The sequence below is a fragment of the Ixodes scapularis genome, unplaced genomic scaffold (genome assembly GCF_016920785.2).
Source record: "Ixodes scapularis isolate PalLabHiFi unplaced genomic scaffold, ASM1692078v2 PGA_scaffold1__304_contigs__length_218370807, whole genome shotgun sequence".
Lineage (NCBI taxonomy): Eukaryota > Metazoa > Arthropoda > Arachnida > Ixodida > Ixodidae > Ixodes > Ixodes scapularis.
This window is the reverse complement of record NW_024609846.1, coordinates 94,855,615-94,879,773: the sequence shown is the minus strand read 5'-3', so window position 1 is coordinate 94,879,773 and position 24,159 is coordinate 94,855,615. Positions and strand designations below refer to the sequence as shown.

Sequence of the window (24,159 nt, the reverse complement as noted above, 5' to 3'; positions counted from 1 at the left end):
CAAACATAGGCACAGATGAAAAGGCTTCAATGATAGGCATAGGCTCCAAAAGGCAACCCACTGCAAAGTCTCCATCATCCCAAGTAATTATGGGGGATGCGATGGTAGCAGTATGTTTTCGTGCCTTACGCAACCCCTGAGACTTATGCTCCCTGCATTTGGGCTTCACCAACTGCCACTTGTATCCACCCACCAAACTCGGAGGTGATGAGGCCACAGAAACAGCAAGAGGAAGTGGTGGAGAGGATGCAGAAGCAGGAAGTGGTGGGGGCACAGAGGAAGCAAGGGGGAGTAGTCAAGATGCAGAAGCTGGAGGAGGTGGTGGGGGCACAGAGGCAAGAGGAGGTGGTGGTGGGGGCACAGCAGAGGCAGCAAGAGGGAGTGATGGAAAAGATGCAGAAGGCACAGAGGCTGCAAAGTCTCCATCATCCCAAGTAATGATGGGGGATGTGATAGTAGCGCCGTGGCTTTGTGCCTTATGCACCTCTGGAGACTTGCGCTCCCTGCATTTGGGCTTCACCAACTGCCACTTGCATCCGCCCACCAAACTCGGAGGTGATGGGGCCACAGAAACAGCAACAGGAAGTGGTGGAGAGGATGCAGAAGCAGGAGGTGGTGGGGGCACAGAGGAAGCAAGGGGAAGTGGGGAAGATGCAGAAGCTGGAGGAGGTGGTGGGGGCACAGCAGAGGCAAGAGGAGGTGGTTGGGGTGCAGAGGAAGCAAGAGGGAGTCGTGGAGAAGATGCAGATGCAAGAGGAGGTGGTTGGGGCGCAGAGGAAGCAAGAGGGAGTTGTGGAAAAGGTGCAGATGCAAGAGGAGGGGGGGGGGGGGGGGCACAGAGGAAGCAAGAGGGAGTCGTGGAGAAGGTGCAGATGCAAGAGGAGGTGGGGGGGGGGGGCACAGAGGAAGCAAGAGGGAGTCGTGGAGAAGGTGCAGAGGGAAGAGGAGGTGGTTGGGGCGCAGAGGAAGCAAGAGGGAGTTGTGGAGAAGGTGCAGATGCAAGAGGAGGTGGTTGGGGTGCAGAGGAAGCAAGAGGGAGTTGTGGAGAAGGTACAGAGGCAACAAGAGGTGGTGGGGGCACAGAGGAAGCAAGAGGAGGTGGTTGGGGCACAGAGGAAGCAAGAGGGAGTCGTGGAGAAGGTGTAGAAGCAAGAGGAGGTGGTAGGGGCACAGAGGATGCAGGAGGAGGAGATGATGGAGGCGAGGCGAGCATGCTAGGAGGGCAAGAATAGCCAAGCGGAGGAAATTCAATCTCGCATGTCGTGTTCAACAGGACATCCGTGGGGGTCCTGCAGTTCCAGGAGGGGCTGGCACTCGACATCCTCTTCATGTGGTCCTGATGAATCCTGGACCTGGTCAGCACCTCTGCAATCCTCTGTGCATGCAGGAACAGGAACTCTGCAAAAACCTGTTCAGGTTGTTTTGAAATAGGCGTCTTAGTTTTCACAATGTAATGAGAAAAGAATATGCATAGAACATCTTTTCATTTTCTACATTTGACCCGCCTACCTTACAACAAAGGCAATAGCTCCGACGGTGCATTATATACCTGCACCTGGCGAACAGTGAAAGTCAGCACAGTACGTCAAAATGAATGTAGCTCCACATACCTTGTTGCCATCCCGGCTTGGGTGTACTCCGTCGTAGCCGATCCACCGATGCCACTTGTCCACGAGATTGCCGATGAACACGAAGCCCTTCTTGAGCCAGAACTCCTGCAGGAGCCAGTTCACTTCTTTGTACCGATCATTCAACGATTGGATCTCAGCACTCTTACTACGCTGACACTCCAACGAAGAGAACCTGTTCTCCCGCCTTGGAAGGACGGAAGAAAAGGCGATCTGCATCGTCGGATTGTGTTTCAAGATCTGAGCGGCCAGCTGACGGTACTTGTCAATGTACACGCTGGCACAAGCGCTGGTGTTGTTTGTGCCGTTGTGCAAAATGACAGCATCAAAATCAGGCAGGGCGTCAGACACCTTGGAAAACAAGGCCTCGATTCTAATGCCACTAAACGCCCGCACTTCAACAGCCACCCGGTTATTTGATGGGAAATGCTGGGACAAGTATTTCACCCATCGAATCCCCGGCCACCAAAACTCGAGGCATGTCAGAAGCGCGACCGTGCTAACACACAAAGGGCCGAACTCTCCTTGACCAAGAAAAAGAGAGAAAAAAACGCTCCAGAGATTTTCAAACCCGCTTGCGGAAGACCAGGCAGGAACAGCAGTCCAGACAAGGCAGGAACTCAAGGGGCAATGACCGCCGAGCACATGGACGAAAAAAAAAAGGCAAAAACGGAAGTTGGGAGGCAAGACCGGCAGTTGATTCCTGCGTGGACGTAGCCAGGCCGGGAGGAGAACAGGCTCCGTCCACGCAGGAAGTGACGTATGTGCGCTGGAAGTGACGTAGTGCGTGGATGGAGCCTTACCTCCCCACGACGTGGCTACATCCCCGTGCGTGGATGTAGACACTCCCATATAAAATTGTTTCTTCCTTAAAATTTGCAACTGGTCATTTATGGCTGAATCAAGCAGAATATGAATATCGTCTATAATCACAACTCAGTTGTTAGTCGAATTGATGAAACCTGTGCAACTTATTTTTTTAAATTTTAAGTGTGAATGTTTTTTTAGGAATTAAAATTATTTCCTTGCCAATGATTAAGCATTTTCTACATATTTAGTCGTAATATACGGCCTATCGAAAGCCATAAATATGACTCTAGCCCTGGAGCTCCTGCTGAATTAATTTTTTTCCGTTAGCTGGCTGATGTGCAGTGCCCCTCAAACTTAACGCCGCCACTCGGTTACTCAAATATTGACCTATTATACGCTACGCAAAGATAAATTGGTCGCTGCAGCTGCTGGAATAGCTTCCCCTCGTTGGGTTTTCTTCGGGGACGCATATCTTCAACTAGTTCGACCGCTAGTTCAGAAATAACGCAAAAAGTGAAGAAACCAGACAATCTTGTGGCGGTGTTAAGTTTGGGGCGCATCATACATTGTGGAAGATGTCGGCGTCTTGAAACCGCCAGGATTTTTTTCAAGTCAAAAGCGCCGAGTGGCATATCTTTGCAATGGTGGCCATGTGACATGTTGTGCAGGGTATCCTCTGCTGCACCATGCAGCATACAAATCCTGCAATGTAGCCGACAATGTTTCCAATGTAGGGAGACAGCTGAGAAAGACTTTTGAGTTTGTCTCCCAGCTTGCTTTTCTCACGAATCTCAGCACCTCGCAAGAGGTCTTCGGAGCCATTCTGCTTCGCTGTGGACACATCCAGTTCATCGCGAGCACAAACCCCACTGCTCACATACAAAATCCTAGATTCATCCAGTGATACAGTTTTTTCGACCCCCTTTCACTTCGCTGTGAACGACTAGTCGCCTGTAGGCTGCCACAAACTGCGAGACCATGGGGTTGTTGTTCCAGCCTCCTCTGGAACGCAGAGCACCAAAGAACAGCTCAATGTGGTCCTGTGAAAGCTTATAGGTGAGGAGGTAACGCAGGGGTGGAGCTTCACCAAGGAGGAGGGAAGATGCAAGACGTGTCGTGCTTTCTATGGTCACAAGGAAACCAAGAAAAGGAGTTTTTCCTTGTATCTCACACATGGGTTTTCCAGCTGCATTAGTGAGCCCCTTAATATAGTCCTTGTCTCTCTAAAAAAAAAAAGACATCCAAGTGCCTCTAGTTCCTGGTTGGAGTAGTACCTTGAAGCTTCTAGCGACAGGGTTGCGCGAGTACAAGTAATCAAACAAGCAGTCAAACAGCTGAATGAACTTGACTTTGGAATTTTTGAACTGCGGAAGCTTGAGATTTTCACAGCAGAAATCAATGGCATCCGCGACGCTAGAGCTCAAACGGTAACTGCAAAGAAAAAAAGTGTAATTTTAAACAACCTAATTTGGACAAGCATGTCGCAAAACAATTTTTCCGCCAAAAACAAAATTTTTTATAGCAATATTTATTGCGCTAGACCGATTTTAGTTTGCGGCTGTTTCATCTGTTCTAAATCACGCGCCACAAAGTTGGTATTATACGTCACGTAGTGGCTTCTATACGTCACGGAGTGACATAAAACAGCCACTCCGCGCGCGTCGAAAGAGCGGGAGTTTCAAATGTGGAGAAGTTGTGACTCCAACTAAATTACGTCCTGTGGCGTAAATATTGCTAAAAAAAATTGTTTTTTTTTGCGGAAGATTTGTTTTGTGGCATGCTTGTCCCAATTAGGCTGTTTAAAAAACACTTTTTTTTTCTTTGCAGTTACCCTTTAATGTCTGGGCAGCAAGATTGACCTTCATCTTTTATTTGTATTAGTCAATGTGTGCAGCATGTAGCTTTGTTGCAGCACGCACGCGTTCTTTCTCGTGAAGGTCATGTAGTCACACAATATAGTGTCACTGAACTATTGATCCAGAGGCATCCCAAAGCCACTTAAGGGAAGCAAGAGCTTTTCGCACCAACTTAATCATATGGCATGCATGAAGAGAAAGTCACCATGACAGACCCATCTTCAAACGAGGCCCCCAGATACTTAAACATAGAAAAATTGCAATGAAGGCCATCAGATGTCAGTGATGTAACATGTACCCCTGCATGATGCAGTTTGGTCAAACACAAGTTCACGAGATTAGTGCATTCTTTTCCAGAGAGCCCACTGTTCAGGATGTAGCCGCAGGGTATCTTCCAAAGCGAGTCTAGTGACACAAGCATGAAGACGATAGCTTCAGATGCAACATCACTGCTGTCATCATCCATCTAGTTAAGTCATGCCTCTGTCTGGTCCCATATCGAGAAGAAAAGGAAACTAGTTGAGATATATAAATTTTATAATTACCCTGAATTAATTGAAACAGAAGCTTGAGACGAGAATGACGATTTCTTTGTGTTAATGGTGGTAGGTTGGCCCTTGCTAAAAGCTCGGTTACAGAAGTATGTCCTAAGCTGTTGTATATAAAGCGAGCGGCCTTTTTCTGTACGCTATCAATTTTATTAATGTTCGTCGGGGTGAAAGGGTCCCAAATAATAGCAGCGTAATCTAACGTTGGCTGAACAATTGATTTATATGCTAGAAGGCAAACAGGAGGGGTAGCAAGTTTCAAAGCACTCTTGAGAAAGAACAACTTACGAATTGCATTAGCTCTTACGGAATCAATGTGCTGCGTCCAAGTAAGGTTATTTGAAATCCACAGACCTAGGTATTTATAGTGTGTTACCTCGGAGAGAAATGTATTATTAACAAAGTAATTGAACTTTAATGGGAGTTTTTGTTAGTGATTCTCATAAAGACAGTTTTGTCATAGTTAATACACATCTGCCATGCATCACACCAAGCAGCAACTTTTTGAGAAGCACTGTTTAGCAACAACTGATCTGCAGTACTATCTATTTCTGATTAAACGCTTCGTGCAGGAACTGTAGGGGGCGCTTTGAAAAACGCGCGTAGCGCCGCTAGCGGAAGAGCTGGTGTTCGACAGTGAGGCGCGTTCGGCAGCCTGCGGCGCCTTTTCGCATGCCAAGCTGTGGCGGCGGAAGCGCGCACGGACGGAACTTTTGCTTTTTGAACCGATACGTTGAGAGTGACGTTGCATGAGTGCTGGGGCAGACCTAAAAGGGCATTAGTTTGAGTCATTATTGAGGGTAATTTCTCTAGTTGCAGCTGAAAAAGGGGTTGGAGCAATTTTCCGAAAAGCAAGACGGCCGCCACCATATTTGCTCTGAGTGGGAACTTCATTTCGCTCGTCGCTGCAAAATGTAGGACTGCTGGAACGATGATATTTGGAGGCGAGTGAGATGTTCACCAAGTTCGTGCACGAACTGTGGCAAGTTTCATTAAGACAGCAGGTGGGAAAATTATGTTTCTAACGAATAAAGAAATAAAGATGTACGGGATATCCATATTGGACCCAAAAATTTGTGTTATAACCGGGCTGTGCGAAGTGCAGATTTGGGCATATACGCGCTTGGACTTGACAGTAACATGACACAGCACTTATACCAAAAATAGGTGGCATAGAGAAACAAGGTGGAAATTTGGTTTGGGCGGCGCAACTCAACGGGAGCCGGTTTTGACCATGAAAGGGCTGTCAAGAGAATACCACTCGTTGTGGGAGGTGGAGACTTTACAGGTAGGAAGGGACTAGTGAACTGTACTTGCAATTGAAACAACTTTACGAAAGGTGGTTCCAAAGCCTGAGAAAACGTCGGCCAACACATGGTTTGGCCGTCAAAGGCTTTTGCAGTCAGCTGTTGTTTTGTGCGCGAGGTGCTGATTTTCGGCACGCATGTGCTTTGACATGACCGTAACTTGACACAACACTTTTTATACCAAAAAGAGGTGGCACAGCGAAACCAGGTGAAAATTTAGTTTGGGCGTCGTAACTAAATGGCAACCGGTTTTGAGCGTCAAAGGCTGTCAAGAGAATGCCACTCATCGCGGGAGGTGCTCACTTTACAGGTAGAAAGGGACCAGTGGATGGTACTTCCAGATCGCACAACTTTGCGATACGTGGCTGTAAAACCAAGTATAAAATTGTTTTCTGCATGACTCGGGTTGTCAGCGTTTCCACATCCAAAAGGACGCTGATCAAAAAAGAAAGCACACCACAGGAACTTCCATACTCAAACGTCGAGTGTTCAGTAATTCCAAGTTTCATTGTAGTTTTCCTTAGATTCATATTTGTAATTCTTTTACCGTCCGAATTTTTCTCCACGAAAAACAGACTGCGTGCCATACTGGTCAGGAAATATCATCGTCACGTACGATGGGGACGAAACGTCTTTGGAGGGCATTCCTCCAACGAAATTAGCACTGCATGCCCGCGAGTGTGGGACGTCATTTCAGTTCATCCCATGGGCGCTAACACATGTTGGCGTTACTGGTACGAAAACAAACGCAGAGCGCAAAGCGACAGTGTAGATTATGTCAGCCGGGCCGACACAGTTGCAGACATGATCGGGAGACCAAATTTCTCGCGTCGTACGGCACGGGTCCATCGTTGTCGCTGTCCAACAAAACATCGGCGAGGTGAAAAACTGTGAGACTTTGGCCCCACGAGATACGACACATAACTATTGAAGTACTTAACGACGCAGCACCGGCAGCACTTCATGCTGTGAACCCAGCGCAACCGCACCGCTGCGACTTCAATGCATACCAAAGTACGCGGCGTGGTTTCGGTTTCGTTTTCTTTGGTGTTCTCACTGCCTACCTTCAGTAACGGCCGCGCGGCGGCGCGCCAGTCGCGTCGCACGGAGTGTATAGTTTAATTTTAACCGGAATGTCTTGCACGATGTCATTAATAAATATTAAAAAAAGCAGTGGTCCAAGAACAGACTTGAATAAAATGGTAGCGTGAGTGCAAACATTCGCAAGATATGCGCGAGTACTTTTCCCGTTTCAGTTTAACGGACTTGTCTCTTACATATCTGTTTTAGTAAGCGCTGCATTACTTCCTAAGGAACTCCCGAGAAACACTTTTCAAGCACTGCAGAAGTGTCTGCAGAAACTAGCCATTTCTTCTTCAAGTCTTCATTGATTTCAAAAAAGGTTTGCCTCTTTGCCTCAAAGGGATACTTCAACGAAATGTTAAATATACCCATCGTGTTCATAAATAAGTTGAATTTGATCCACAATATCTGTAAGTGACAATTGCACATTTGTATTTTGAGCCTCATGGCTCTATTTATTGTTAAAAACAACCCACTCTGGCAAGTGCCCGGAGAGCAGCTAGTGGAGAGCACGTCACATCCGGCACTATCGTGATGCAGTTTGTCTCGGGATGAGCAAAGCTGTGGCGAGGCTGGCGTCGTCAGGATGCCCTAGCCGTTCCAGCCACCGAAGCGGTCTAAGCACGCTAGCCATCGGGCCACCGCAACTAACCCCAAATCCGCTTTTGTGTGAATTTTGAGGGACGGGTTAATCTATAACCTTGTACAGTTGAACCTTGATGTAACGAAGTCGGTAAAATTCGCAATTTACTTCGTTACATTGAAATTTCGCTAAATCAAAATTTGGCTTTAGCATGCGAAAAAAAAAAAAAAAATTCCGAAACATTTTACGGGTATGAAAACTCACCGAAAATGACATTTATTTAGGGGCAAAGTAGTCCGCGAGTTTTGCTTGCGCCTTGTCCGACAGTAGCAGCGGCGTCGGCGGCGTCATACGGCGTTCGAGCGCCCAGAGCGCTTGCACGGCATCTTGCTGCCCATGCGACGCCGGGTACCTCCTCAGTACGTCCATTGCGTTGAGCACTTCCCGAGTGCTCGTGATCTCGGCAGTTTCTTCCGGATGGCGTCCAAAACGTTTGCTTTCTCATCCAAAGAAAGAACTTTACGTTTCCTTATGGCAGCAAGCACGTAAGTGAACCGCCCGGTTAAAAAATAAAGGTGTTTAGTTTAGGCGGTGCCAATGTTTCCAACCTACACAGCACTCTTGACCGCACAGTTTACTTGCCCCCTTGCGCCCACAGTGTGCTTGCGCCTTTGCTTTACATCACGCTCGCAAGACGATAATCGGTCTTTTCGGTCTTCTCCTAGATGGCACTGCCCGTGCGGTCGCGCCATCACGTCGCTCCCCCGCTGAAGTTGGCTCCCGCGCTACCCGCGGTACAGTGGACTATGATGATCAGTGAATGTCAGTGGTGATGCTGTTATGCCGTGTTAACTTTTTGCTCTGCATTTTCTGGCCAGCCTCGCGGAATCCGTTTTGCCGCATGCCTCGCCGGCGCTACCGGCGCCGCATCCTCGGGCAGCCTAGGAACGTTGGAAGGCCTGTCCCCGTGAAGTAACCTATCAAGCGCTCGCGTTTGCGCATAATTTTTTTTTTTAACCACAATTTTTTTGCGAAGTTGTTTTTTAGAGTTGATTTATTTATTTCCTTCTATGGCAATGGCGCTTTGTTATATTTAAATAGCAGCAAAATAGACTTCGTTATATAGGGACTAAAAATACATGGGGTCTATGGGCAAGAAATTATGAAAAATAAAATACTTCGTTAAATCGAGGATTTCGTTACATTGAAGTTCGTTATATCGAGGTTCGACTGTAGAGGGAGAATAGCGACGTCTGGGACGCACAAAAGTAAGTCCCATTGAGTGGGGAGTTCCTCCCCCCTTCGCTTGCGCTGGCCGTAGAGCTTTATGGATGACGTCAGGTTCAAAGCATGCGTAGCTCTTGGTGAGGCAGTTGTCGTCGCCACCTGTCAAGGTTCTTAGACGGGCATTACAAACGAGGCTTTAGCGACATCCACCAGGTGCTCTTGGCTAATCGTTTAATTTGTTTTAAAATTCCTTTTCCTGTCTTTTTAACAAGATATTGGTGTGTTGGACGTGATACTGCCCCTTTGAACACATAGACTAAAATATAATTGCCAAAATTTCGTTGTACAGGAATGAAACAGCGGACGCCGTCGAAAAAGTCACCCACCACCGCCGTGCCCGATCCTGGAAGCACCGCCAACGTTGCTGCCGTAGCAGACGACACGCAAGATGCAGTGCGATTAGAAGCGCTTGCAAGCCACGCCAAAATGTTTAGAGCACGGGTTTTAGCTCCCTCGGCCATACGGCGAGTGTAGCTACACGATCTGCATGCGCTCGCCTTGCGTATAGGAAAGATTCGAAGTAAATGGAACGGCCTTCCCTCACCCATTGCATCCATTGGCGATTTTGTTCTCTTTAAAGAAGCACTAACAAGCAACTATTCATGATCTGTACCGGACTAACCATTTTCAGCGTTTTTGTACTTCCGTTGCTCACCCCCTCTGTAATGCTTTGGCCCTGAGCGTATAATAAATAAATAAATAAAAAATAAAATGAAAAAAATAAGGTGCCAACAAACGCGCATGCAATAGACCTTTTCTTTCAAAAATTACTGCTGCTGACACCAGCACGTGCTGCGTGCGTACCTGCAGTCCCCGCATGCACCTAGAAGCTTGGGTAATTTAGCACAGCATCCTTTCTTGCCGGGCTCTTTCCGTTTAGTTCTGAGCAAGGCTCTTGTGTAGTCTCTGCATTTTTACAAGTGCAAAAATAAACCTGAACGGTAAGAAGTTGAAGCGTGCCGTTATCTTCAGGTGCCGTGAAGTAATCGAATTTGAAGTTAAAGAGTGAAAGCATGTAGCCCTTGCGATACCCTTTTTAATACTTGTTGAGAAAAACTACATGACAGGTTTTTTTCGGAATTTTCGCGCACCAAGATCTCGAAGTTTAAAAAGACAATGAAGACAATTTTATTTAATTTTTTTTAAATGGTGTTTTTAGGCCTCTTGGGAACTTAGCACGCTGCCTAATTTTTTGTAGACATTGTGTCGCGTATTTCTGTGCCTACGAAAGAACTGAAGAAACCAAAACTGAACTATCTCCATTCTCATTTCTGGGCCTCCGAAAATGGAGGGGACGTAGGATGTGACATCAAGTGTGATGGTAGTATTTAGGAGATCGAGACTCTAATTTCCGTGGAGGGATGTACACTTTTGCGCTCTTGGGCGCGGCTATAATCCGATTACGACACCTTAGCAAGGCTTCGTAGTCGGATTATGATGCGTCCGAGCGCACCCCATCCGAGCAAGATGGCAGCGCCCTGAAGCCGGACTTGCAGACGTGTACAGCAGCGCGGTGGCACAGTCGTTTCGTTGAATCTGTCAACATGGACGACAATGCCGCTCTCGCGAGCGAGTTCGAGCTTCTGTTCAGTGACCTAACACCAACGGAACGGGAGTATGTGTGTGGCTGCCTCCGCCCTCACCTGACGGAGACCATCCAGCCGGCAACGAGCAGCCCGCAGGCTCTAAAGCAGTGAGCAACATCCGCGTCGGCGAGACGAGAGCGGCGCGTTACCGAAGGACAGGGACGTGGGGGAGATGCCGAGGGGAAAGCGGCAGCAACGAAGTCGTTCCAGGAACAGGTTTCTCCGCGGGGGACGCTCCCCAAGGAGGAGAAAATAAACAGCACCATTTTTGGTTTTCACCAGATTCGAACATACTCTCTTTTCGTCGTGAAAGAACACGAGCAGCAACCCACACGTGAAAACTAGCGTCTCCTGAACGAATACTGGTATTCACTTGACCATTAAAACAGCCATCTACAACGCACAAATTTGGCATAACTACCATTTTGCAGAATCCTTCGAGTACCGTGTTCTTAAAGTAAACACGACACCAACATCTGAAACCAGAACGAAACTCCTCCCGCGTGTTCTTTTTTATTTTATTTTGCTTGCTCATAGTTGCTCGTTGCCTATTTCGCGTTCAGCGTAGGAAAGAGAAAAACAATTATGCTGTTTTCTTTACGGTTTAGTAATCATTTTCGGTCCGATTTATACTTTTCATGGTTATTCAAGCGGAAATTAAAACAGTATTTCTAACAAATCGGCGAACTAAAACGTGACTGAGGGCACGTCTTTCGTTTCAACCAATCGCTGATGCGTCTCTTGCAACGTTACTAGAACCCTCAGGTGGGAAACTCACCACTGAAACCTGGGCCACTGGCGTCCACCGAGACCAAGCTAAATACGACAACAGCGCCACCCTTTATCATTTGTCTTTACTGTGGTCACCTTTAGCTATTAGAAAGCATGTTTTTGCATAAAAAACAACAGAAAAAAACACTTTTTGTAGTAACTTTTATTGGAGTTTAGTACAAAATGATGTTTGATGCATGATGTTTACTAAGATTTTTAGTTTGCAAATTTTTGCAGCACAGTTAATATTGTTTTTATACAACCATGCCTCAGTGGTGATTTCAGGTAGCACGTCCCGACCTAGGTGCATCTTAACTTCAGGTAGTAAGTGGCGGCGCGTCCGCTTGGGATACGGGGTGGCACCTCTGAAACCTCTTCCACCGTATCTGTTTCGGCGCCCAAAAAGGCCGATTAAAGCCAAAATTAAAGTCACGTGCAGTTCCTTGAGTCGTCGCTGCGTGAGAAATGGCGGCGTTGTGATCGCCATTAGCTCGGTTCTCGAGTACGGATCGGTGCCACTTTTTCAGAGCAGTCTCTAGGGCAGTGTCCCAACTGAGTGGTTCTAGTTGGTCTCTTGTGATGTCACGCTTCTTGGCCCCGCAACGGTCACATGAGCTCCGCTTCTCCTGGCTTCTCCCTCAACTCTCAGGGCGTCGCCCCAGTTGATCCCGGTACAATTATTACCGCGACTGTTTAATTGATTTGCGCGGCACACAAGCGCCGGTTTCGGCTGAAAGTTGGGTAACGTGGCGTGAGACGTGCCTGGAACCCAGTTCCATCGCCAAAAAAAATATACGAAATTGCCTTCATTGTTCTTTAAGCGGTGCGCATGACGCAGTGGTTCTTTGAACTATGCGTACAGGCGTCTGTAAGTGAATTGATTAAAGTAAGTATACAACAAATGTAGTTCTGCATGTGCCTTCTGGCATTCCCTTTTTGGTTTTCTTTGAATACTTGCTAGAGGACAGAAGTGTATGAATCGGCAGTTGAGATATTTTAAAATGCTCTATCCCTCAATTACTGCAGAAGTATAAGGAGACATACCTTGTATATTTGAGTCCAAAAGTTCATGATTCAAAATGCAATGTTTATTTTTATTGGCTCGAGCAGTGTGTTTTCAATGGGCGAGACACTTCGAAGTAGCTGCTCTCTCAGTTTCACATATTTTCAGGAGAGTGGCTTCTTGCCAAATCCCTTGTAAACAGGCTTGTCGGTTTGCAGAAATGCATAGTTCATGAGCAGGAGACGGATGAACCTTGTACAGACCAGCTGAGGAAACTGCTTGCGGTGCTCACCTTCGACATCAGCTTGGCACCTAAGCAGCGGAGATGAGCTCAGAGCTGGCACGGTGTAGCTCAGAAGCGTTGTCATGGGCTTGGGTAGCTTGGGGTTGTCCTTCAACACGGTTTCTACAAACTCTCTTAATAGGTCGAGCACATGCATGAGGTTGTCAGAGGGATACATTAGCCCACCACGGTCCTGGTATCGAGTAAGTTGCTGCATGGGTTGATTGCTCATCGGCTTCGTGGTGATGGCGCAGCAAATCTCACAGACCATTTTCTCGGCAACTATGCGCGCTACATAGCCCCCGACATAAACTGTTGTCGACAGCTGGAGACTAGGTAGGCGCTGACGCACTTTTGATCCCTTGAGTCGCCCCAGCACAAAAGTGGCATCTCTCGAGAGCTGCAGTGGCTCTTTGGCTGGTTGCGGCTGTACAGCTTGAAGTGTGTGCAGGTAAGCGGGGCCATCCCTGTGTGCCACATTACTTTCTTGTGACACCGCTGCAATTCCTGTTTTCAAAATTTTCTCTAATCCAGACAGCGTTGATCCAGCTGGTCCTTGCATCCTACTGCTTGTTGCAGTGTACTGAAGAGTGACTGAACAGGGTCAGTGCTGAACTTCCTCGTGAGAACAAAGAACTTCTCTTCGGTCACGAGATGTTGAATGCATACCACAGTTGAATATGTGGTCAACAATGGAGCCTCATGCGTTTGTTTGGTGAGAAACTGCTGCGAATGGCTTGCTCCATTCTTGAGGTCGTCTAGGTACTACAGCAAAGTTCTCTCCAACCACCCGAGACGAGAATCTTTAGGGTCATCATAGTGCCTCGCGACCGGGAAGTTCTGATGAATGTGCTGTGTCTTGTTGCTGTGTCATGTAGAGTGAACCAGCCGTAGACATTTTCCATGAACTGTATTGATGGCCCAGCACTGGCAAACGATGCATCAGAGCAGTTCCCTGCTTGATTTTTCATGTTACTCAGCGCAGATGTTACGTCCGGAAAGAATACTTCAACTGCCCTTCGCACATTCATTTTCTCTATGTTATTGGAATAGACATGCTTATGGCTGAGGAATCTCACAGGCTTCACTAGCCACTTCTTCTGCAACTCGTAGAGGTTTTTTAGATGTGAAGAGGAAACCTTCCCATCTTTCCAAATGTTACGGGCTAAGAACTGAGACCTCAGGGTTTTCACTATATGACAATAATGACAATACATGACAATTGTGGGTTACATGGGTGTTCTATCTTGTATATGGGTATGCCACCGCACAGGATCTTCATGGCACTGACATTAACCTTTTAGTCACGACACATATGACCCTGAATCTAGTTGATTCCACTTCCCTCATGACACAAACGAGCAGTTTTGGCAGTTGGCTTCCGTTCAAACCATTGGTGAAGAAGTATGCCACTGGAATACGACATGAAGAAGCAAGTCCATTGATGACAAAGCAGAGCAACGAATTCGCAAGTACTGGTTCAGTGTCTGCCTCTTCAGCCAGGCCCACGTCAGTATGACCCACGAATGCGTCTTGTTGCTTGTTGTATTGAAGCTTCTGTTGGATGCGCATTTTGTGTACAATTATGGAACAGGTCTTCGACTGAGGTGTTGGAAGTCCCCCCACACCTGCAGCCCCACACATGCTGCTGCCCATTCACGCCCATCCCCAACGTGCGGAACGCCGTCTCGCGGCTGACACGGGCAATAGGAGAGGAGGGGGCGAGTGAGGGAAAGAGGGAAACACGTGGCCTTGAGGCGCGCTTCTGACAGGCACAGACTATACAGTCGGCTTTGTCTCTACGCATCCTTTATGTTGCCAGCAGTAGCGTGTCTCTACGCATCCTTTATGTTGCCAGCAGTATCGTCACAAGGGATGGGCGGAAAGCCCCTGATGTAGGGCTCAGGGGGGTGTCGCGACGGGCTGCCGCCCCGGGTGTCGCTGACTCTAGTGACGCCACTGGTTGCTAGTTGATTTGCATTCCCCTTTTATGCATTTGCATTTTTTCAATAGCTCTTGGTAACGTTCCCATACGCAAAATACACAATTGATACACTTGCGCTCTGTATAATTATTTGCCGCTTCTGACATACCTGGATGAGCACCCTCTTCATGGTCTTCAGATCCGGGAACATGAGCAGAAACACATTTTGGGTGCTCTCCAACGTGTAGTCTGGTGCAATGTTTAGATACCAGCAGAAACTCGAAATATCCAACGCACCTCAACATTGCACCAATAATTAAGGACAGTAGGAATGGAAATTTGGGGACCACGCTGGTGAAGCCACAAAGGAAGCTGGCTTATGATGGCTAGAATGGTGGATAATAATAATAATAATTTTTATTTGCACAGGTTAGTTTTTCCCACATAAACAGATATGGTAATTGTATAGTTGCTTGTCAATTCTATCTGTATTTAATACACCCCTCAGTTTTTCTCTTGTTTTCCATCATTTTTCTAACCTCTCTTCATGATGCTAGCTTCAAAACTGACAAAAAGAAATTGATCATATCAATGATCCTGATTGCCTATGTTTTGTTTTGTTTTGTTTTCTTGTTTATTTCATGTAAAATGCTGGAATTTTAGTTTTAATATACATTTTAATAGTGAAACAGCCAGCATGATCCAATTCACACTGGAACCAGTGAACGCGTGGTTCCCACTCCTGTGACGTCGCGCGTAAAGGGAATAGCGGCTCAGCCTGCATAGCTGCTGATCATCCTCTCCCACTTGTGACTAGGCACAGAGCGTGACGTTTGGTGTTCTTAGAGCTCTCTCTGCCGTGGAGAGAACAATGCAAAGGCCTTGGCTGGCACATGGAAAGCCTGTTATATCTATTTCTTTTTTCTTGAGACTGAGACAGAGACGTTTCAAGCGAGTACTCTTTCTCAAGTAACAGGACCCGAGAAGCAGAGCAATGAGGAAAAACAAGTGGGTGGCGAGAGGCAAGACCGGTAATTGGATTGCAAGAAAAAGGGAAGGGAGAGCAAATTGGCCTAAAGTTGAGAACCGGCAAGAGTGCATCTGGGAATCGGACAATTCAAATTAGAGGGGAAGGAAATGTACGTTTGGCAGCAAAGAGACGAGGTTTGAAAATCGGTTGTGCCGTAAGCCTGTGGGTTGTGGGTGATGTGCCATACATGGCAGGTACGGACACAAATGTGGTGATGCAAAACTATCGATAAATTGACTGTCGATACTATAGATAGTTTTTACAAGACTATCGATATTGCCGCAGAACTATCGATAGTTTTTTGATAGTCGACTATCGGTAGTGCTATCGATAGTTTTTCTATAGTCGACTATCAACAATACTATTGATAGTTTTTTTACTATCGATTGTCCAATTTCTGGCAACTGTCGATACTATCGATAGTCCTATTGATAGTTTTTCACCACTAAAACGCAGCCTATACTTCGTTTCGTGCTTCACCTAGGGTGGCTTAATGTGCGTACTGCTTAGTGTTGGCCCAGGACCTCTCCCCTTAGGTAAAAGCACGTATTAAGGCACCTGTGGTGAAATGAAGATAGGATCCACCCATGATAGTCGAATCCCTTCCGGAAATACTCGGCTTTGCGCCTCACGCTGCTGCACGGGACCGCACCGTTAGCGCCGTATTCGTTGGCCGCCGACGTACGTGCACGTGTCAGTACTTGTCCCCAGGCCTGAATCTTGCCTTCGCAGGCGAGTTGCGGCCTCTTGGATATACATGCCTGTGAGGTGGACGGGTTGCAACCCCGTAGGTTTACGTGCATATAGAACTGCAAACTACCCGAGAGTCATTTGCGTGGATGACAGGGATACCGCATTCAACTTTGACTGAGCAGATGCTGTTCGGGGAATGGCGTCAGCTCTTGCTGGCTTCACGTGTTTATACTGTGCGTCCTTCCATCCATTCAATACTCGTTGCCATGGTGACAGCGATGGAAGCAGACACGACTTTACGCTGTGGAAGAAGACAGCGGTGGAGCGGTATGAGGGGCGTGCTTAGGCCTTTTCCCAATGATCTTAAATGGGTGGAACATGGACAAGAGGAGTTCGAAATAAGCACTTAATGCAGAGAGCTGGTTTTCTCCAGCGCCTCATATTTTGGCGAGTATTGCACGAAAAGCATGTTTTTTTGGGGAATCCCGTTCTCCGTTTTTTTTTAATCCGTAACGTGGGTATAAAGTATCAAACAGCCGTTATTTCTTTTATTTCCTCACATTTTACCTTAAATTTCACTTCAAAAAGTTTACTTTGTGTGCCAACTGACTGTTTTTCCCATTAATATACACTGAAACCAATATACCCATAGTGAAGACTCCACATAGAAATAAAAAAAAAAAAAAAACTTTTAATGCTCGGTCAAGCAACTGAAATGCCCTTACAGTTCGATGGCGCTGACATTCGAGCAGGCTCCTTGCCATGAAGAAGGATCACTTGTAGCATCAGATGGTACTACCTCGTTTGGAGTATCTGGTACTACCTCGTCTGTGGCATGTGATGGCATCTCCTAAGCCCAGGAAAAGCTATTGCTGATTCATTGGGTTATGCACCATGCTAATTTTTCTTAAAGATTTAGTAAGTGCTTACTACTCAATGTAGAGCTTAAAACACTCCATGTCATCTGAAACAGTTATAAAATAAACACCTGAGATCGAGATGAACAGGGTTCTTCTGAAGACGTGGCTGGAACTTGATGAACAATAGCTTTTGCCATGTCTGCAAGCTGATCTTCACGGGCAAGGTCCATGTACTCGTCAAAAGTTGTATCCAGTACCTGCAATCGATGCATACGATAGCTAGTCACACTTTCCGGTAGCACGGTTGTGTTGTAACTGATTGTAGAAAAAATATTTGACCCGGCGTTAACACGAAAATGCCGATCACGCCAAGCACGCAAGAGCTGTGAAAATCGAATGCTTGTATAATGGCTGTAACACAGCAATACACGAAGGCTCCCGCCGTATAGCGCTAGTACTCGTGTCGTGAAACTTGCGCTTTCCAAACTTTGCGTGCAGAACTAAGCGGAGCCTCCAACAGTAGCCTATAGATTTGTCTTTTACGCAGCACATTGCACAGAAAATGCCACACAAAGCACGATCCAAACCAATGCATTTTTGTGTGCGCAAAAGTCGTGCGCTTCCCGGAAATTGCGTATTTCGTGATGTTTTTCCTGTTTCCGGTGCACTTTCTGAGTCACAAGCGTGCGCGTTGGTTAGGACGGTGTGCTTTCGGGCTATGCGTGCCCAGAAGGCACAAGGAATCAGTGCGACGTCACGAAATACAGAATTTCCGGGAAGCGCAAGACCTACGCGTGCACAAAAACGCGTTCGTTTATACCGTGCTTTAAACGACCCCTTACCTGAAACCTGCTGCGATACAGTTGGACCTGGCTTCCAAGCCCGGGGCATGTCGCGATTGCTTGCTTCACGCACTCGATTGAGCTTCTCTGAAGAGTCAACGCCCTCTTCGTTTGGGAGCTGCCGGTGGCGACGGTGACAAGGCAACGCAGTGGAGGCATTTTTACGACGAGCTTGTGCGTTGAAGGACGAAAATGCCACCAGTGCGACGCACAATGCAAAGCGTAGGTGTCATAATCGAACCAGACGCCATGCAAGTCCCAGTGCAAGTGCGTGCAGCCCGCGCCGCAGCATGTTTACTTCGACCTTCACAACACTTCCTCTCTCACGAGGAGTAGTGAAATATATAATAGTAAAAATAATTTTGCAGAAAACATGCATAGAAAAATGTTTGCTAGAACACAACAAAAAAAAATAGGCAGAAATGATGCACAGCAAAATGTTCATCCACTGCTGTTGGGACCGAGCGGTTGTCCGGGTACTTGGTGAGCGGCAGGAAGCCGAGCCAGGGCATGAACTCATGTGGTAGCCGGAATCGGGGAGGACCAGGGAGCAGGAGGGCTGTCTCTTAAATAATATAACTCTTTATATATACATATGAACAGCTACGTCATCTCAAGAACACTTGAGAACACTGCTGAGAACACACAGCAGCAGCCGCTGGCTACTACTTTTATAAAGTCTCCTTTCCCGACATCCTTAGTAGGGAATCCCCAGGGTTCATTGTTCGTAACGTCCAGGACCGCCATCTGCCTCTCTCTCGCACTGCAACACGCGACACACACACGGAAGGGCCAGACATCCTTGGCCGCGGTGTCGTCGGTCAATGTCGGCGGACAATGGTGCCATCGAAATCGAGGAAGGCGGAAGACATTCATAATTGCAGGCGTCCTGGCTTCCATGTGTTAGGGCATAATCCCATGGGCAATCTAAGCTGGGGAAATTGAATAAAGCCCCCTCACTTGTCGAGGACGTCCCTAGGCTGTCGGGTTGCCGTGCATCGAGGTCAGGTAGGAGAAGCCAGGAGAGGGGCCGGACGGCAAAGTCGGCTAGATGACACTGGCGTGGGTCAGCCCGATGATCCCTCGGAGAAGGTCACGTCGTCCCTGCAAACCAAGGTGCGTTGGCGACTCCAGGGCACCTCTCGCTCTGTCTCCGGGCGCAGCTGACCTTAGCCACCTGGCGACGATGCTCCAGGGCGTTCACCCGAGCCGGTTGGTATGGAACGGCAAGGTCGTCTCCTGGGGCCTTTCGTAACACTGCTTAGGGCAAAAACCGTACCACGGGCTTCCGCGCTCGTGTACCTCGACGAACTGGAATCTGCTGATATATCACCGTAGCCGGGGCTGTGGTGTCGGCAGCGTCCGGATCGACTGCAAGGCCAGTAGTTGCACTGGACTGGTGGTATGGTGCATATATCGTCCCCAGAAATCACAGTTGAATTTGTGCCCACATCCGGAGAAACTTTCGTTGTCGAGGGTGTGGTGTCAGCAGCTTTGTGCCCACAGGGGGCTGGTCGACACTTGGTGTGCATGGACAAGCTGTTGATGGGAGTTCCGCGCTACCAGTAAAACTTTAGGGTCTCGGTGCTACGCGGATGTGGTCGTCGTGCCTTGTCCACACTCTGCCATCTGGCAGTTTCACCGTCGATGCAAATCCCTGGTCAGACTCTACAGTAGCCGGCACCCACCGAGGGCCGGGTCGGAAATTCCGAGCAAAGACTGGTGTTCCGGGCTTACTACCCGTGACCCTAGTGTATGGTTCATTTTTGCGCACGTCCTGCTGGAGCTGTTTTAGGTTCACTGTGGTTCGAAGATCGGGTCGCAGCAAGCCCAGCGCAGTCTTGAGCTTCCGACCCACCATCAAAAGTTCAGGACTACAGCCCGTCACTCCATGTGGTGTCTTCCTGTATGACAGCAGCAGTCTGGCTATTTGCGTAGGAAGGTCCCCTGATCCGGCCTCCTTCAACTTCCGCTTAATCGTCTGCACTGCTCGCTCGGCCGCTCCATTGGACGCGGGATGGTACGGGGGCACCAGCACTTGTCTTATGCCATTCTTCCGTAAGAATGTCTTGAATTCTTCGCTCACGAATGCCGGACCATTGTCTGATACAACTACATCCGGCAGCCCCTGAATAGCGAACATCTTCCGCAGAAAATCAACTGTCACAGACGTCGAGCATGTGCTTACTGGAAATACCTCGATCCATTTGGAATAATCGTCGACGGCAATGAACAGGTAGGTGTTTCTCAGGGGTCCAGCAAAGTCTACATGCAGCCGAGACCACGGCCTTTCCGGAAATGGCCATGGCCTCACTGGTACCGATCTTGGCACTCGCTGATGTTCTTGACAGGTACGGCATGCCTCCACTGCTGCCGTGATCTCCTCATCCAGATCTGGCCACCATACATGGCTCCGAGCCACTGCTTTCTTCTTGGAGACTCCTGGATGACTTTCATGTAGCAGCTGGAGCACATCTGCCTGTAAAGACGTGGGGACTACCGCTCGGCTCCCAAGTAAAATGCAATTACCCTGAACGCTCATCTCTTGAAACCGCTTCTTTTCCTCGGCAACATCGTTGGCCAGGAAGTACAGGAGAACACGCTCGTGGTATTCCGCAAACTTAGTTGTACTTGCATCAAACCCTTCCAGCTTCCCGACGGTCGGCATCTTGTCAGGTACCTCTCCTCGATATCTTCGTCGCGGCACTGCGTCAGTATATATTACAGTTTGTCTCTCATCGCCAGTTGTCATAATCGAACCAGACGCCATGCAAGTCTCAGTGGAAGTGCGTGCAGCCCGCGCCGCCAGCACGTTTACTTCTTCCTTCGCAACAGTAGGCCTGATGTAGGCGCTAAAAGTGACCAAAGCTGTCTAGTGCGAATGAGCGCAAAAGTGGACGAACAGATGCATAGATGATAACGGCTGCACCCTCTACCCGCTGTAACGGGCAGTAGCTCGCGGCCTCTAGCCTAAGCAGTTTTGTGGTGATGGTGGTGCTGGCCAGTTGCCAAGCGGCGGTGATGACAGTCACCTACTAGGTTATTAAAGAGTTTGTGAGAACCAGTTTTACATCTCTGGTCGATCCTCCGGTTTGGTCCGAGACCGCTGCAAGTTGCATCCCGGTGTCACGATCAAGCTTCTCTAAACCGCATGCCTCAGGGTAACGCGCCTATGACTGGCTGTGGGCTTCAGTAGCTCGCGGCAAGACTGCGGCTCATGGCAAGTCTGGATTCCCGCGCTTTTGTGAGGGGCGCCACGTACCTCTACCTATGCCTCTACTACAAGTGCCGACACCCGATTGCAGACGGACGCATGACTGGCGTGATATGACAGATAGCAGCGGCAGCAAGACTGAGGCAACAGAGGCCGCAGTCGAGAATGTGAGGCGTTCCCTGCACTCGTGGCTAGTCAAGGAACCCATGAAAAGGAAAGACGACTGAAATCTGGGCGGCCCTCCTGCGAACGTGGAAAGGTAAGACGTAAGGTAAGCGTGTTATATGCGCGCACCTTCTCACTTGCAGCCTGCAGTCACACGAAAATTAATCAAATTAGGTTATTCTCAAAGGTTACTGAGTATAAAGTTTTAAATATTTTAAAGCTCTAGTAATTAAAATAATGAATTTTAAATAATGATCATGGGCTCCTGGAGAAAAGGCAACATTGGCAGAATCCTAACGTAGTCGATCGCAGTAGGCATATCATGCTGTCCGCACAGTTAGACCGACTCAGGAAAAGGGCATGCTGGTGGTTGAGCCGAGCCCGGGGTAGGTTTGGACCCTTCGGGGCCCCCCAGGCGAGGCAATACACCACTTCGGCCCCTGCTTCTCATAGACGGGAGTCCTGGTAAGGCCCGGCCAGGATGATTCAGTCTAGTTGCCACTCCTTCTACTATCCCCTCCCTTCTTTCACCTTTGTCTTCTCCTTCTTTTCACTCTTCTCATTTCTCTTCTTTCCTTTTCAACTCCTTTGGCGGCAAGGGCTAACCTTGGGTGGCAATAGATTCTCTTGTCTTGAACCACACTTGGTTATAGAGACTGGGCAGCACTAATAGAGTAACGTCTTCAGCCAAGCCCTTCTTGTTATGGAGCGTTACCTATTCCCTTGTTGGGCTCGGTGGTGGGCGGTGCACCACAGTTTCCGAAAACCCTCCCCCTTCATATGGGTTCCAAGCTTAAACCTTCTGATCGGGCCCCCAAAAGGGTCTGCACCGATGCATATCTACCACCTTTGGACAAGAACAACACTGACTACGTCACTAAGTTTTCCATTATACATTCCGAAGTTGAGACGAAACCAATGTCGAAACTCTCCCCTTTCCTTGTGGCTAAGGTCTTAAAAGACTTGGTAGGGGAAAAGTTTAATGCAAAAAAGACTGTTTCTGGAGACCTTTTGGTAGAAGTATTTGAGAAAAATCAGGCAGCAGCGTTGCTCTGCCTCAACCATATCCTTGACACGAAAGTAAGCGTCTCTGCACACCGTACGCTCAACACCATTCGTGGTGTTATATCTGAGGATGACCTGATGGAGAGTCAGGAGGAAGAGATCCTTGAAGGCATGCGCAGCCAGGGTGTTGTTGCTGTAAAGCGCATCACCATCCGAAGGGATGACAAAGAACTTCCTAAGCGACACTTTGTCCTTACCTTTGAGCTCAACAGCATGCCTTCTTCCGTGAAAGCGGGTACTTGAATTGTAGGGTCCGGCCTCACATACCTAACCCTGTCCGTTGTTTCCGTTGTCAGCGCTTTGGGCACGGCTCGCGGTCATGCCGTGGCTGTGAGACATGTGCCAGGTGTGGTAGCTCCGAGCACAACGCTGACGACTGTCATGAAGACATGAAATGTGTAAATTGTAAAGGCAAGCACCCTGCGTATTCTAGGTCATGTGAACATTTCAAAAGAGAAAAGGAAATTCTGACACTGAAGGTGTAGGAAAACATCTCTTATCCCGAAGCAAAACGTCGCCTCTTGGGTTTTCAGAGAGGCTCTTTTGCCGAGGTGGTGCGCCGGGGGCCTGCACCACCTATGGCGTCTGTGGGAACGCAAGTGTCTTATGGGGACCTTGCTCAACCACTTAAGTCCTCTGGCCCCAAACTAAAGGTGCAACTCCCAGGGCGCGCTATCTCAGCTGCCCGGGCAGGTGCCCTCCCCAGCCGTGCAAAAGGTTCGGATTTATTATCCGAGCAGACGGAGACCACCCCGTCGCAGAAGAAAGGCACCTCTGGAGCAGTGCACACTGCTCTACCTCGAGATGACAGGGTGGATGCTGGTCCGTCGGGATCCACCCGAGCACAGGGGTCTGCGTTCCCTGCACAGGGTTCTGCACCCCCTGCTTCTCCGTTCCAGCCACCACGAGGTCGGGGACTTGGTCCCTCTGCCCCTGTCACCACATTTCCGCATTTCAGGACCGCATTTCATCAAACCCTTCTGGTGGTGTAGCAGTGGTAGTGCAGAGTGGAGTTGCCTGTGCTCCAGTCCCTCTAAAGACTCCCCTTGAGGCAGTTGCAGTTCAAATTCTTCTGGACCGCCTCATTACCCTTGTATCACTCTACTTGCCTCCCAACACTCCGCTGCATTTGCGAGAGCTTCAGGGACTCGTCGGCCAGCTACCCGAGCCCTTTTTAATTCTTGGCGATTTTAATTCCCACCACCCCTTGTGGGGTAGTCCTCGACAGGACTCTCGTGGTGGAGTCATTGAGCGACTTTTATTATCATCCGGGTTATGTCTTTTAAACCAAAAAGAAGCAACGTTTTTTAGTGCCGACCATAACACTTTTACAGCTATTGATTTCCTGTCATCACCATCGTTACTCCCATGTTTTTCATGGAAGGTTTTAAACAACCCTTTTGGCAGCGATCATTTTCCCATTATTTTAGAAAGCGTTAAACCGATTCCATCGATTCCTACTCGCCTTCCCAGGTGGAAGTTAGAGAATGCCGATTGGTCTATTTTTGAATTAGAGGCTGTGATTGATCCATCTTTGCTTCGTACTATGAGCTTCGACAATGCGACAGTTTATGTCACTGAATGTATAATTAGTGCAGCTTCGAATTCTATTCCTCAAACA

The 24,159-nt window shown here is 48.2% G+C and overlaps 1 protein-coding gene and 1 pseudogene across 1 annotated transcript; both read right to left on the bottom strand.

Moving 5' to 3' along the window:
* Nucleotides 1-295: 295 nt before the first annotated feature.
* Nucleotides 296-4,760, bottom strand: LOC120847357 (formin-2-like). Its single transcript, XM_040219067.3, has 3 exons — nt 4,593-4,760; nt 1,611-1,979; nt 296-1,408 (listed from the first exon to the last, which is right to left on the bottom strand). Exons 1-3 carry the CDS (start codon nt 4,758-4,760, stop codon nt 296-298), a joined length of 1,650 nt encoding a protein of 549 aa, XP_040075001.3.
* Nucleotides 4,761-12,533: 7,773 nt separating this feature from the next.
* LOC120847356 lies at nt 12,534-14,389 on the bottom strand (annotated as a pseudogene).
* Nucleotides 14,390-24,159: the final 9,770 nt, after the last annotated feature.

Coding starts and splice junctions, on each gene's coding strand:
- LOC120847357 (XM_040219067.3), bottom strand. CDS start 4,760: ATGGATGATGACAGCAGTGATGTTGCATCTGAAGCTATCGTCTTCATG. Junction 1,980..4,592: donor CCAAACTGCATCATGCAGGG/GTACATGTTACA, acceptor TTGTTTTCCAAG/GTGTCTGACGCCCTGCCTGA. Junction 1,409..1,610: donor CAAGCCGGGATGGCAACAAG/GTATGTGGAGCT, acceptor CAACCTGAACAG/GTTTTTGCAGAGTTCCTGTT.